The sequence below is a fragment of the Zootoca vivipara genome, chromosome 12 (assembly GCF_965207765.1).
Source record: "Zootoca vivipara chromosome 12, rZooViv2.hap1.1, whole genome shotgun sequence".
In the NCBI taxonomy this organism is placed as follows: domain Eukaryota; kingdom Metazoa; phylum Chordata; class Lepidosauria; order Squamata; family Lacertidae; genus Zootoca; species Zootoca vivipara.
Window position 1 is genome coordinate 30,434,747 of NC_142595.1, and position 15,681 is coordinate 30,450,427.

At 42.7% G+C, this 15,681-nt stretch overlaps 1 protein-coding gene across 1 annotated transcript; it reads right to left on the bottom strand.

Moving 5' to 3' along the window:
* Positions 1 to 657: 657 nt before the first annotated feature.
* On the bottom strand, positions 658 to 15,324 carry LOC118094693 (vomeronasal type-2 receptor 26-like). Its single transcript, XM_088654657.1, has 5 exons — positions 15,254 to 15,324; positions 8,644 to 8,935; positions 4,963 to 5,190; positions 3,082 to 3,208; positions 658 to 1,683 (listed from the first exon to the last, which is right to left on the bottom strand). Exons 1-5 carry the CDS (start codon positions 15,322 to 15,324, stop codon positions 782 to 784), a joined length of 1,620 nt encoding a protein of 539 aa, XP_088510783.1. The 3' UTR covers positions 658 to 781.
* Between the last annotated feature and the right edge of the window lie 357 nt (positions 15,325 to 15,681).

Genomic DNA, 15,681 nt, shown 5'->3' on the forward strand with positions numbered 1-15,681 from the left:
TCTTATAATATATTGCTGAAAGTGCATCAAGTCCTGGTGCTTTCGAAAGTTTTGCCTGTGAAATTGCTTGCTGTAATTCCATCGTTGTCACTGGTGCATTCAAAATTGTCTGACACTCATTGCACTCATTTAAGTTGCAACCAAAGAGACCCACATATCCAAAATACCAACATGCTTAAAGTGATTAATTATTTAAATGTGCAGGAAAACTTCCCAGCAAAGGAAGCCACAACAAAGTTGGCAACAGAAATTTTATTTTATTCCAAAGGACAGCAGATATATTATTATATATAAATAAATAGCAATAAATCCTATATTACATATGCATTTTATAACAATTGTCTGTTGAACAGTTTCCCTGCAAAAAAAAAAAGGTATGAGATTTTATTATGGACATTTTTGCATTATGGTCTTTTTTAAAAACCAGAGATAAGCATACATATACAGCTTTTAAAAATGAGCATGCCACTGAAACAATTTTCTAAAAAACCTTTCCTCAGTGACATTTTCATGATATAAATACATCAAATTATATTGTTGTCAAACCCATTTACCTAGGTATAAGCATCATTTTGCTCCCTAGAATTTATTTTTGAGTAGACAATCATAGGACTGCACACTAAATAATAAGTTTTCAACTCGGGCATTGTTTTCAGTTTTCTGCAGTTGCTACCTCTGTCACAAATAAAATATCTTTTATAAATGCAGCATCATCCTGCTCCTCTATTGGGGCTTAAAACAATCAACAGCAGGACTTCTGTTTTGACCATTATAGACATACTTACTTATTTCTTACTAACATTTGATCCTTGCTATTCAGCTTGGGCCTCAGAATAATTATATAGCATTTTGGAAAGAAAATACAACCCAGTAATCCTGCACCGGAAGCCAGGATAGAAAAGATCTCCACAGACACCATATATTTTCCCTTGGTGCTCAGGTAGGTTGGCACGAAGGTCACCCAAACACTACAAAATAATAGCATGCTAAAAGTGATGAATTTGGCTTCATTAAATGTGTTGGGCAACTTCCTTGCAAAGAAAGCCACAGCAAAAGTTACTAGTGCCATTAATCCCAAGTAGCCCAGAACACAGTAAAACATAGTCACAGACCCTTCATTACATTCCACTACAATTTCTTCAGCTAGAGAGTGCATGTCCAAGTATGCAAATGGAGGAGCTGTGACTAACCACAACATACAAATCCCCGCTTGAAAAATAGAACAAGAAAGAACAACTGAGTTCGCCAGTTTTTTCCCTAGCCATTTCCTCGTTCTGCCTCCTGGCTTACTAGCCATGAATGCGAGAACCACAGTGGTGGTTTTGGCCAACACAGAAGAAACTGCCACAGAGAAGATGAGGCCAAAAGCTGTCTGCCGTAGGAGGCAGGTCAGTGTCTGAGGTTGGCCTATGAACAGCAAGGAGCAGAGAAAACAGAGCAGGAGAGAAATGAGCAGAGAGTAGGTGAGGTTCCTATTGTTGGCTTTGACAATGGGGGTGTTCTGGAACCTAATGAAGATTCCAAGCACCACAGATGTGATCAGAGACAAAAACAGTGCCAAGAAAGCTAAAATGATCCCCAAAGGTTCATCATAAGACAGAAAGTTTAGAATCTTAGGAAGGCATTGAGTCCTGTCCCTCTTTGGATACAGATGTTCTGGACATGTGACACAGTCATTCATATCTGCAAGAAGGGGGGAAATCATTTTTCACTCTTTTAATCATACTGGATGGTAGTCAGAGTTGCATGGGCAGAGTTCCTCTCACGTAATACAGTGGATGCAATCCACTGCAATTATTCCTGCTACATATTTTCTTATTTATAATGCAACTAGCTGTACCCGGTCATGCGTTGCTGTGGCTCAGTCATGGGCCTCCCCCACTCAGCATCCCCGTTCCCCACCCCAGCCACATGACATTGAGACACCCCTGTCTCTGGTCCCCCCGCTGCATGACATCTTCCTCCCGTGTGACGGCACCCGACACCCCGAGCACTCTCTATCTCCCTCTCGCATGCATTTTCTGGCAAATCCCCCCACCCCGTCCCCACCCATTCATGCTCCCATAAGGCACGGGCCTCGTCCACTCAGCATCCCCCTTCCCAACCCCAGCCGCACACCCCTGTCTCTGGTCCTCCCACCGCTTGACGTCATATTCCTTCTGCATAAGGGCACCGGCCACCCCAACGCATTCCTCCTCCCGAAAGGCACGCCCCACCTCGACTCAGTGCCCCCGTTCCTCACCTCAGCCCTGTACCACACCCCGGACGGCACAACACCTCTCTGTCTGTGGTCTCTCCCATCTCTCTGGTCATCTCTGGTCATCTTCCCTCCAGCTCTCTCTGGTCATCTCTGGTCATCTTCCTCCTGTGTGATGGCACCTGTCAACCTGACCCCTCTTTCTCTTCCACCCACACATGCCATGTGCATATTGGGCCTGGCCTGCTCCCCTGGCTGTGCTATGCTGGGCAATGCCATGCTATTGTGATGTCACAGATAGTCCGCAGCCAATGGCAGCAGCTGAGGCATCCTCAGTTGTGCTGCTTTGACTTTTTTTCTAGAAAACATGTTCTAACTTCTCACAGGTGTGACATCTGTCCAATCTAAGTTTATACAAACACCCACGTAGTGGAATGGAACGTTGTGTGAAAATTTCAATGCAATCGATCAAGCGGTTTCAGAGGTAGCTGGACGCGTACGAACGGGGACCTTTTACATTTATATATATATATAGACCAACACTTGGTGCTTATGCAAAAGGTACATGTTACAGTAGTGGTATTCCTCTCTGGCTGAAAAATTACTTTCACAGTCAAGTGCCCTCTTAGTCCAATCAAGTTCTGCAGTGCAATGAAGCAGAATTTTTAAGTATTTCATAGTACAAATCCTGTATACCAAAATTAGTTATGCCAAATCAAGGCAAAATAATCACTAAAAGGGGTTCATAGAAGAAATATCTCCCTTGGATGAGAGAATAGTGACAACAGAGATTAATAGGAACTTTTTCAATTATGTTTTCACTTGGTCTTTCCCAAGCCCCCCTCCACTTTCTCATATGTATAATCAACCATTTTGTCTCCTACCACTCTGGTCTGAAATCTTCCCTTCTGGACATGGAGCACAATCATAGCAGCAAAACGGCTTGTCCTCCTTCCTTTTTCTGCTGTAGCCTGGATAGCAGTTGTCATTACACACAGCAAGTGGCAGGGCCTAGCCATATAAAATGAAAGTAAGATGACTCAGTTTTCTTCTAACTGGCTCTCTTCAAATTTGAGTAACAGGATGCTGACTTCAAATGGACACATAACCAAGGAAGAGAATTTTGTAGGCAGAAGGCAGTTATGTGGCTCATAAATATGAATGGGGGAAAATTTGATTCAGTATGCATTTAAAGCCAAATTTATCAACTTTGCATTTTCTGAAATAATTTGTGAACAGATGCACAGCTACCCTTTGAAATTTGCACTTAGCACTGCCCTCCAGGAAGAACGTAATTACTATTGCTGTGTGCATACTCCCTTTTACTCTGCATCCAGGGTACTCCCAAAGCGAGTTTGGAAAGCAGTGTACACATGTTAGCTACAATCCATATTTATCATGCCATTTCTTACAAAATACTGCATTTTGAAATGTTTTCCTCCAAACCAGCTTCTGGCTAAATTAAGAAGATTGACCTAGCTGTGCCTTAAGGTGGCAACATGGACTGCACAGCCTATCATAATTGGGTGTAAGATAAAGAAAACAAAAGGAAAATTCGCTGCAGGGTTGGTAACACATCGTAGAATCAGGAGAGAGATTAGGGGCAGGGGACGCATGCTGTGGAGGCACAAATTCCCTAACCACAATACTCCCAACCATTTAGAAACATCTAGGAAATAGTCATGTACCCTCACAACTGACAATTTCAAGTTTGCTGAAAACCAGCAAATGGCTGGGTGAACTGGACTGTTTGTTTGTTTGTTGGTTGGTTGGTTGGTTGGTTGGTTTGTTTCAATTCTTCCTGGATGCCACTAATGAGGGAGACAGATACAACTCACCAGGAAGGATATTCCACAAATGGGAAACCACTAGCAAGAAAGCCCTTTCACGGGTCAACACCCAGTGGTGGAACCACCAACAGAGCTTCCGCTGCTAATCATAGGTGTCAGGGGACTGTTGTGGCTACTCTTGAGTAAAGACGCTCCAGTCCGCACTGTCTTTAAGAGTTTTATTGTGCAAACTATTTACAGTGCAGAGATAACAGAGAACATGACCATCTAGTCTGATCCAGAACCCGGCAATGGCTGCCTCCTGCTTTTCAGCCAGCATAAAAGCCTGGGCACCCCAAAACGCCGCCCCTTCACCCTACGTGTGGGAGCGCGCCACAATTTGGGCGCCGGAAGGAGGGTTTCCCCTCTTGCTGGCTGGGGCAGCGCCTGGGCTCCAACATCTCACTGAGTCCCTCATCCGCTGACCCTTGACCAGAGCAGTGCCAGGGCTCTGACCCGTCTCTGAGCCCCTCCGGCATGCTCTGTTCTCCATAGCATTGCCAGGGCTCAGACACCTCACTGAGCCCTCTCTCCAAACCTCTCCATTCCTCATTCCCTCCTCCCGACTCACTGCTTGTGCTGTCGCTGGGCAAAGTGCTGGTCAGGATGACTGGGGGAGGCTCCCTGTAGGGAGTCCCCCTGACAATAGGGTCCAAGATGGTCTGAATGGTTTGATGAGGAGCCCATTGAAGGGTTCACTGACTAGATCACCTCTGCTTCTGTCACACCCAGCGTTACTTGTGCGTGTTTGTGTGAGGTGGTTTGGAAGGTGGGAAGGGAAATGATGAGAGAAGCACACCACAGTGCTTTCAGGACCAGGTAGGCTTGGCAGGCCCCAACAAAGAAGAAGGAGGGAGAAACTGAAGGAGGAAACTGGGGTTGGAGGGGCTCTCCTCAGTATGCCTTTTGATTCTATTACATGCAACCACATCCCACCTGATTAAAATCCTTGTGCCATGTGATGATGCTTTCATTAATGGTGAACTCGGTGCCTGGTGAAGCGTGTGGATCCATCCTTCCCAATTTCACTCTTAGGAAGGATTTGTTTGGGAAAGTAATCCAGTTCGTAATATCAAATCCAGCAGCTAGTTCGTTTTTCTCATTAAAATAAATGGTGTCCCCAGCACTGTTGTTGAATGAGATGCTCCTCAGAAAAGGATGAAGCTGGATTGAGAGAGGGAAATCCCAGAAAATGACTAGGAGGAGGAAAAGGTGCCAAACTTGTTCAGAAATATATATATTTCAAGGATTTAAAGATATGTGAAGTATTATTCTTTTCTTGTAATATAAAATTCTGACATGTTGTCACTGGTCCAGATCAGATAATATTTCTTCTCTGATCCAATGAATTAGGTTCACCCTCACTGTTGTCCAAATGTAACTCAAGCACATGTAATTCACTATTCATAGGCAAAAATCATGTGAATGATTACTGGACTTAATTAGAAAATCAGACATTTGATATTTGCTTACATGCATGGAATTAAGCAGCATTCAGATTATCTCTTCTCAGGTGTGCAACTGAGGACCATGGGGATGGCACACTAGGGGAAAGATCTGACCCATTTTCATAAGGTTAATTTGCATTAAAATTCTTTACTTTGTATGAAAGCCTAAACACTGTAAAATGTATTGATGGGGGGAAATGGCAACTAAACCTGCCAGTATGTTAAATTATTTTTAGCTGATTTATCATGTACCTTTTAACATTAATTTAAACATAATTGAACAAAACTCAACATATTTGACTGTTTCAAGTACTGAAGGAAGGTATAATTATGTATGTATAACTAACACTCATTCTTAAGTTAAAAGACAATGTTTCACATTTCCGTTCCATACAGTCACATACCAGAATCAAAGAACCCCAAAATGGTTTTTTCCTGATTTTACAAAATTGTCCTTACAGAGAGAGGGGGGGGGGAAGGGATTGGTAAAATTAAGTTAAAACTATCAAATAAACTGACAAATCCAAAAGCTTTAAATATATCTGGTCTGATTCCTGGAACTGTGAGATATATTCAAATAATAACATAATAGCTCTGCTGGTTCGGACCAAAGCCTGTCTAGTCTAGCATCCTGTTTTTCATAGTAGTCCACCAGAGATCTACAGGAAGTCCACATCCATTCAAAGAGGTAGCACACTGAATGAACATTTCTTTAGTTTAGTCAATTCATGGATCAACAAAACAACTCAAGAAGAGTAAATAGGCTGCATGGGATTTTGCTGACACACCTCTTACCAATGATCACATAGATTACCATCAAGAGAAAGAGACTCTGAGCGAGTATTTAATGAGTACTTCTTAAGGAGGAGGAAGACAAAATCCAAAGGGATCCCATTATGCTCCAGTGATAGGAAGAAATCAACTAAAGATTGAGATTCATGTCATATCTCTCCCATATTATCCAAACTGCCTACAAAAGCAGGAAGAATTTGAAAGGCCTTAATCTGTGAATTGCCGCAACATCGGACAGCTCACTGTAGCACAGTAGCTATTTTTGCCAAGGTTTAAATTTTACCTCAGCCATGAACCGACGAGGAGAGTAAGCTACTCAGGCAAACAATCAGTATTAAAATTCAATCTCTTTCATTGTTATTTTTACCGCGTAAGTTGTTTTGAGGCACCTGAGTGCAAAAACGAGACTAATAAATAATAGTCTCCTGTGTGCAAGATTAGGTTAATTCTAGTCTACCTTAAAAGGTGAGATGATCAAATGAAGCTCATAAACATTCCAAAGGTTCAAGGAAGAAGCAATGTTCTGGGGCTAACCCTGCCTAGGTGAACCCTCAGACCCTTCACTTTATAACAGGGGTCTCCAAACTAAGGCCCAGGGGCCGGATGCAGCCCAATCGCCTTCTAAATCCGGCCCGCCGACAGTCCAGGAATCAGCATGTTTTTACATGAGTAGAATGTGTCCTTTTATTTAAAATGCATCTCTGGGTTATTTGTGGGGCATAGGAATTCATTCATATATTTTTTCAAAATATAGTCCAGCCCTCCACAAGGTCTGAGGGACAGTGGACCGGCCAACTGCTTAAAAAGTTTGCTGACCCCTGCTTTATAACATTCACCGGCTCATGATATGCAAACTGTTACCTGCCAAGGTTGCTGGTGGGGAGGCTCCAGACTGGCTCCACCCCCTGTCGCTGTCCTACGATTCTCTATGGCTGAGTACCTGGCATGTAGAGCTTGTGCTATGGCATGGACAGCATTGTAGATACTGTAGCTTTGGGCAGTCATACTCATTTCAAAAAATATCCCAGGAAGGCTCTCCAGTTTCTCCTCCCCAGTACATATGTCAATGCTTTCCTTACCCAGTTTGGTACCTGGCCACAAACAGCCAAATGCCTGTTCCCAGAATACCCTAATGAAGCCATCTCCTTTCGGCCAGTGAAAATTTAGAACTTGAAGGAACTTTTGGAAGCCAAACACTTCATTGGAGTTCAATGTAAATGACAAAGCTCCATGGAAAAAGTCAATATCCAAATTCCTGTAATATATATGTGATGAGAATTCCCACTGGGCTGTCATAACCCATACCTTACCCATTGCTGCCTCTGTCAAGTCTTCCGTTTGTGCCAGGTATAGAAACCATTTCAGCATTAACATGGTTAAAGTATCAGCATTTAAGACAAATACATTGACTTTGGTGTTGGTTAGGAAAAGGGCCATGCTCTCTCTAGGTCTTGACAAATAAAAAATTTCTATCATGTTATCCATGGAAGTGATGAATGGAAGTCTATCAATGAAGGCAGAACACATGCCATTCTGTGAAAGCAGTGGCACTAGGTTCTGCACAAATCTGTCTCCTTTTTCATCATCCAGTGCAATGATCCCAATCCATTTCCACTGGAAACGCAGAAATAGGTGGACAATTCCCTTGTATTGCTGCACTTCATTGGGAACCATCTGATAAACAAAAGGGAACTCGGCCTTATCATTCATCAATGGAGCAAAAAAGCAGTAGGTGACCTAGGCAAAATGAAGAACATTATAAATCAAATGGGATAGTTACATTCCCCAGAATGTATCCCTCCTAAAACAGCCCAGTTAGGACACAATGTGTTCATTGACTGTGGAATGCTGATTGTTGGGGAAGTAGGATAGAAATTGAATGGAATGTCTGGAGTTTAAGCAGTTTTCTTCTCTGTGTGTGAGAGGGGGGGATGGAGATACAGTGCTAGTTTTACATTTTAAAGCACAAAATCATAGGAACCCTACTTAGCAGAAGGAACCTTTAATTGTTTAAATCCTGTCTCCAAAGCAGAATATTTTTTCCACGTAGAATATCACAGGACCAACTCCTCCTGCACTTTTAAAAGGTTAGCAAATATTATTCATTTGCAGGGGGCATTTTCTATAAAGTGTTAGAATTGATCCATATACTGAAATTGAGGAGTTACTGCATGCCATGGAGGGTATGTACAGATGTCCTTTTAAAATATGTATTTTTCTTGGAAAACAAACAAGGCTTGTATATTTTTTGCCAATCAAATGTGTATCTGTCTCTCTCTACCCCAAAACAATAATTTGCACATGGAAATGATGGCACGTGTGCTAATTTTGTGACACAGTTACTCTTCCCGCTATGACACTAACAAGTGTATCCTACCTGTGGAATCTTATAGATGCTTAAGAAGTTGGCTATATGGAGAGAGGTTTCAGAATCAAGTCCGCCAATAACAGCTATCAAATTCTTCTCAGCGTCACAGCTGTAGTTAGGTATGATCTTTTTCAAATTAAAGAGAACATTCAAGGTGTTCTGATAAGTCATTTTTGCATTGAAGTAGCTGTCATAAATATGGAATCCCAGGCTGACATTTGGTAAAACTTTGGGGTCTTCATTTACCTCCTTCACGGCAAATAGGAAAGCCAAGACATGTTGATAGTTTTTTGGCACTGCTCTAAAATAAGCAAGAGAAGAAGAAGAAGAAGAAGAAGAAGAAGAAGAAGAAGAAGAAGAAGAAGAAGAAGAAGAAGAAGAAGAAGAAGAAGAAGAAGAAGAAGAATTTATATGAAGCAATGAATACCTATTCTTAACTTCCTAAACAATTTGCAAGTCTTTATGACTACTTTTTGAAAACCAGTTTCATGGTATGACACTGTATATCATCATCACAGTTAAGATACTTATGTAGCAGAGGTACCTGGTGCTACCCCACACCTATCATCTGGTACATTCACACTCATACATCACTAGCATTTGTTTTTAAAAGTTTAAACACACAGGAACCATAAAGAATTCTGGATGTATGTGGGTTGTTGTTCGTTTGAATACCTTTCTGTGTCCATTCACATATATGCACACGTTTTCATAACTTGCACACATAAAGTAAAACTTTGCACACATGCCATCCGCATAATACTTTCAAAAATACACAACTTACCAACTGTTCTACAGTGTTCTTTTACCCTTTATTGCTGCATCCTCAGTTACGCTAGCCCTTTTGTGTTGACCAGGTTCTTTGTCAACATTTAGAAAATTAGAAGGTTAATAAATATTCCACATCAGCAACAAACTAATGACTAGGAACAAGTGAAGCAAGAACTCCTATGGTCAACAGTACCGATGTTTCAAAAAACAGCAGTTGTGGATGCTTTCATCTTGTTTTGTTTTAATTTGGCTCAACTTTGACTAGGAGTTATATAAAACAAACCACAGTTCTCTACCATCCTGTATTTTCTGTGCTGTAATACCTCATACGTTCTCCACAACTGCAGCATGGTCAAGTGCTGGCTTTGACCTGAAACCAGTATACAGTGGTACCTCTGGTTGCGAATGGGATCCATTCTGGAGGCCCGTTCACAATGTGAAAAGCCCACAACCTGAAGCGCCGTATCTGCACAGGTGCGCGGCATGATTTGGTGCTTGTGCACATGCGCAATGTGTATGCGCGAGCAGCAAAACCCAGAAGTAACCCTTTCTGGTACTTCCGGGTCACCGCAGGACGCTACCTGGAAAAACATAACATGGCAACGTAACATGAGGTATGACTGTATAGAGATCATGAGGACAAACTTGTTACTATGTTGCCTAATTTTATGCCGTAGAAATAAAAGTATTTCCTTACAGGATTTGATCGATAAGCTTTGTCCTTGGGTGCTCCATGAAGGAAATGGGTTCAAACAATAAGAAGAACTGAGAAGTAATCTCTCCAATGATGAAATCACCTCCCTGATTATACTCATGTGGGACATAGAAAGGTTCTCTCATGCTGCACATAATATGTGCCTTGCATTCAATTTGAAGCAGCAGCAACAATAAGAGCAAAGAAAAACCATTCATTTCCATTTTGAAGGCAAATCCTATTGCCATGAAACAGAAGCCCCTGTTTCCATCTTCTTTGTGATCCAGCACCCTCTCTTCAAAGAACATTGATTGTTTAGATACATCGACCCTCCCCTGCGTTCTCCTCAAGGGAGAATTTCCTAGACTGGACCATTGTAGCTCTGCCTACCCCTACTTCTCCCATGCACTGAATAGTACTATGATCTTTTATATAAGCTCTGAGTCACTTGTTTACTGATTGTGTGAAAGGCCCCTGGAAATCCACATTGCTCACAGTGATATGAAATAATTACAGGGTACACAATCACTCTACAATTCTATTATTTCTTCTTCCCCACAGGACTACTCACTGTGGCACCATGTGCAAGAGAGTCAGAAACAACCTGTTTCCCTGATCTGACCATGACTCTTTGCTGCTCCTTAGTGGAAGAGGGTATAGTTATCATATGCAGGCTCAATGATATAGATTAATGCAACACCAAGGGGAGGAAATAGAATCTAGGCAACAGAAGAGTAGAAGCAAGGACGCAGTAGTAGTGGAAATGTTTTGTATTGAAATGCTAATGCCCTGGACTCCTATGACATATTCTATGTAGAGTGATATGACTGCAGCCGCATGAAGTATTCTGTATAGACATGCTTTATAATAAGTATTCGGTTTTTGTAGGGGTATAACTCAATAGTTATATAACTGCTGCAGACAAATTCTGCTGAATCATGTGATGATGCATAGTAGTCAACACACTAAGGCTGCAAACCTGGAAGTAAGCATTATTGAACTTAATAGGATTTACTTCTGAGTAGATACATAAAACCTCCTGCCCACCTAGCAGTTCGAAAGCACATCAAAGTGGAAGTAGATAAATAGGTAAGGTAAACGGTGTTTCCGTGCGCTGCTCTGGTTTGCCAGAATCAGCTTTGTCATGCTGGCCACATGACCCGGAAGCTGTTTGCGGACAAATGCTGGCTTCCTTGGCCTATAGAGCGAGATGAGCACAAGCTCCAGCATTTGCTCAACTCTACGAGAAAATAGTTGCCCCCAGACCCACTCCGACTGTTTTTGGAGTGGGGGGAGCTTGGGCTGAGCACTTACAAGGGCCAGGACTCCCGGACGCTAATCTGCATGGCGGGGATTTCCATGGTTAAAGAAGATAATTAGGCTTAAATCTATGGACATACTTCAGAAGGAGGGAAAGAAGCGCTGTTTACTGCTGAGAAATTTATGCTGCCGAGTGAGAGGAGTCAAAGATTGTACTGCATCTGGAAGAAGGATTGATGGGGACGGAGCGATAAGGGGAGTGAGTTTTTATTTTATTTTTTTTCTTCATATTGTTGCCTCGTACCTTCCCGGACGCGATGTCCTGGCTTGTTTGGAGTGAAAGAGAAGCAAAAGACTGTGTGAGTTGAACCTTATAACTGTTGTTACTGAGCATATTTTTTTAAAGATGTGGAGTTGCCGATGAGAAAAGCCCCCCCCTAGTCGGACGGAAGGAGTTCTGAATGCGTTCGGAGGATTTATGAGCTGTGACGCACTTTAAATTGGAGCAGCGACCTGAAGCTAAGTTCAGCTATAGGGCAAGGAGATCCATTAATTTACCAAGAGTCTATGGTTTGATGTTTGGGTCTCCTGCCTGGAAAAGCTGTAAATTCTATAATGATCGTAAATTTTCATGGCCATGAGAGGAAAGCGAAAGTGATTTGAGCTTTTTAAGATGGCGCTACTTCGAATTGCTTCAACGCAACAGGAGCTCCATTAAGAAGATTTATGGGGAGGCTGGACTGATTAACTCACACAGGAGAAAGAACATCTGTGAGACTTTGTTTGATATTTATATCAGCAGCTGGGAAACAATCGTGAAAGTGGAAAACATCTATGTGACTGTAAGGGGAAGATCTGGATTATTATGAACTTGAAGGACGATTTGAACTTTAGAAAAAAGACGGCAGTGGACAGTTGCGAGGAATTCCCAATTTCTTGAAGCATGGGAACCCAAATAAAAAATTCTTTAGATGATTTGGCATAACATTCGGTCTGATTGATATATATATGTGTATAATTTGAAATATTGAATGTGATATAATTGGTTTTAATTGGAAAATTAATAAAAATATTTTTTTTTTTAAAAAAAAAAGAGAAAATAGTTGGGTTCACACACCTCTTACCTTTGCCTTCCGCACTGTTTGGGATGGGATGGGAGACATCACTGCTTCCCTCTTCAATGATAAAGTGGTCAAGGTACTGCAGATTCCTGCCTTAAGAGAGACTGGCCATTGTGACCTCACAATGTCTCCCTTCCCAGCCAAGTTGACCACTGAGAGTTGTTGACTCAAAACATTGCTTAGCAACTTGGTGAGCAGGGGCTGAAAGTTGGCCCACCAGTGCCCCAGCTTTTCGGCTTTGCAAAGCCTGCCTACCCTCCACTTTCCCAACATTATCCCCCCACTGAAGAGGCAATGTTTTTTATTCCACTTCTTTAGAATCAGTTGTTGTTTTTTATAAAAAAAGCTAGTTTTTAATCAAAGGCTTTATTTCCACCACATACGGTATTACCTGAGACCACAAGAGACCACAAGAGACCTGAGACCACAAGAGCTTGTTTTCTTCAGCTCTCCTTTGGATTGGGAGCTATGAATTCTTCTTTTACTAAATGCTACTCTATTCACATTAAATTCAAGAGAGGTGAAGGCAAAAGAGAGTTGCAGGAAACATGCTCAGGGTGGAAAATTGGATGTACTGTACTAAGCTCTGCTGAGAAACTTAAGCTGTGATCCTGTGTGCATTTGGATACAAATGGGTCTCAATTCGGTTACTCTTATTTTAAACCAGTATGAGCTGGAAAAGGTTTCTAGGAGGGTTAAAATCAGGGGTGAGTAATATACATTATTTATTGCCCCAGTCTCTTAGGTAACCTGTGACATCTCCTGCATCCACATTTCTTGAGGATGTATGGGGTGTTAGGGGAGGGGTAGTATCTTGGAGAGGGAGCTGAGGCTCCAATACTTTGGCCACCTCATGAGAAGAGAAGACTCCCTGGAAAAGACCCTGATGCTGGGAAAGATTGAGGGCACTAGGAGAGGGGGACGGCAGAGGACAAGATGGTTAGTGTGTGTTCTTGAAGCTACTAACATGAATTTGACCAAACTGTGGGAGGCAGTGGATGACAGGAGTGCCTGGCATGCTCTGGTCCATGGGGTCACAAAGAGTCGGACACAACTAAATGACTAAACAACAAAAGCATCTCTAGTGGGGGACACACCATGCTCCTTCTGAGGTAGTTTGTCCACCTTTATTCCCCATCCTGTACTTGGCTCTCACCTGCAGCTCTGAGAAGCTGTCAGCATGTGACAGCATCTTCTACACCCTGGGGGGAAAACTTCGACTGGCCAGCTAAACCAGGTGAGGATAGCCACTGGGTCTCCAACCCTCAGCAGCTTTCTCCCGATTGAAGTGCAGTGTTTGAGGACCGGGACATCCGCAGGGAAATCAAAATGCTTGTTTACAAAGCTACCAACTTTACTGTGTTTGTGAAACGCTGACCACTTTCTCAAACTCCTCGAAAGATTCCACCAATAGTGTCTCCGAAAATTTTCACACATCACCTGGGAAGACAGGTGAACTATTGCCAGTGTACTGGAAGAAGCAAAGATCACCATTGTTGAAGCAATGATTCTTCAACATCAAATTTGTTGGACTGGTCATGCTGTGCGGATGCCTGCTTATCATCTTCCAAAGAAACTAGTCTACTCTGAACTTAAAAATGGAAAGCATAATGCTGGTGGTCAACAAAAGAGCTTTAAAGACTCTCTGAAGGCAAATCTTTAAAAAATGTAGCATAAACACAGACAACTGGGAAACACTGGCCTGCAAGCGCTCCAATTGGAGAACAGCCTTTACCAAAGGTGTCATGGGCTTTGAAGACACTCAAACTCAAGACAAAAGGAGAAACATGCTACGAGGCACACTTCGCAAACCCTCACCATGATCAACTCCCACCTGGAAACCTATGTCCCCACTGTGGAAGGGTGTGTGTGGAAGGGTGTGTGGGTCCAAAATTGGCCTCCACAGTCACTTACTGACTCACTGTTAAAACTGTGTTCATGGAAGACAATCTTACTCAGCTACAAGTGATCGTCAAAGAAGAAACCCTCAGTGAGTTAGGACAGGCATCCCCAAACTGCAGCCCTCCAGATGTTTTGGCCTACAACTCTCATGATCCCTAGCTAACAGGACCAGTGGTCAGGGAAGATGGGAATTGTAGTCCAAAACATCTGGAAGGCCGAAGTTTGGGGATGCCTGAGTTAGGAGCTTCCCTTGCACATGAAGACAGGCTCCAACGGATTTGAGTAGAGGAGACCAATAGTGGGTCCAATGCAGGCATCCCCGAACTTCGGCCCTCCAGATGTTTTGGACTACAATTCCCATCTTCCCCGACCACTGGTCCTGTTAGCTAGGGATCATGGGAGTTGTAGGCCAAAACATCTGGAAGGCTGCAGTTTGGGGATGCCTGGTCCAATGGTCAAGAAGGTGGTTACTCCACATGCAGAAGGAAATGAAGGGCAGATGGGGCTCACCAACCTGGGAAGGTAGCTCATTCAGGAGAAGGAAAACTGATCCTAAACCACTGCTGCCTTGCAGCTACACTCATTCATGAGAAAGGCTTCCAGAGTAAATCCTACCTTGCAGGACATCTTTGGGTGAAGAAAAGGCTAAGGAGCGAGTAAACTCTATACAAATCTGGAGTCCCTAAAATGATTGGATGGGGCCTTGCATGCCTCCTTCAGGCAATTCCTGCAGCCAAGCTGGTGCCAAATGCATTGCTCTGCTTTCCTTTGGACAAAATCAGTGAAGTCGAGGGCTGTGTCTTGTGGTCTGGGCATCCCAGGACCTCCATTATGGAGCAAAAACTTGATGTGAGCAGCAGTTACAATTTACTGGTCTCTGTAGCCACAGCAGAAGCTGCAATTCTCCAGCAGTTTGACTTCATCCCCTGCAGCATACTCCATTGTCCCTTGGCCAACAATTGGTAGCTACTGTTTCTTTGTGTCAATTATGGTGTTTTTCCTTTTATAGACTGCTCCATTTCATTTATACAGTGGTACCTCGGTTTACAACCACAATTGGTTCCGGAAGTCTGTACTTAACCTGAAGCTTACTTAACCTGAAGCGAACTTTCCCATTGAAAGTAATGGAAAGTGAATTAATCCGTTCCAGATGGGTCCGCGGTGTTTGTAAACCGAGATATGACTATATATTTTTATTTTGTTCTTAGCTATTGCTGAGTCTGCATACTTCCATCATTTCTTTATAGTGATTGTAATTAAGCATTCCAATTTCTGCGTGTTTCTGGTTCTTCCTGGTTA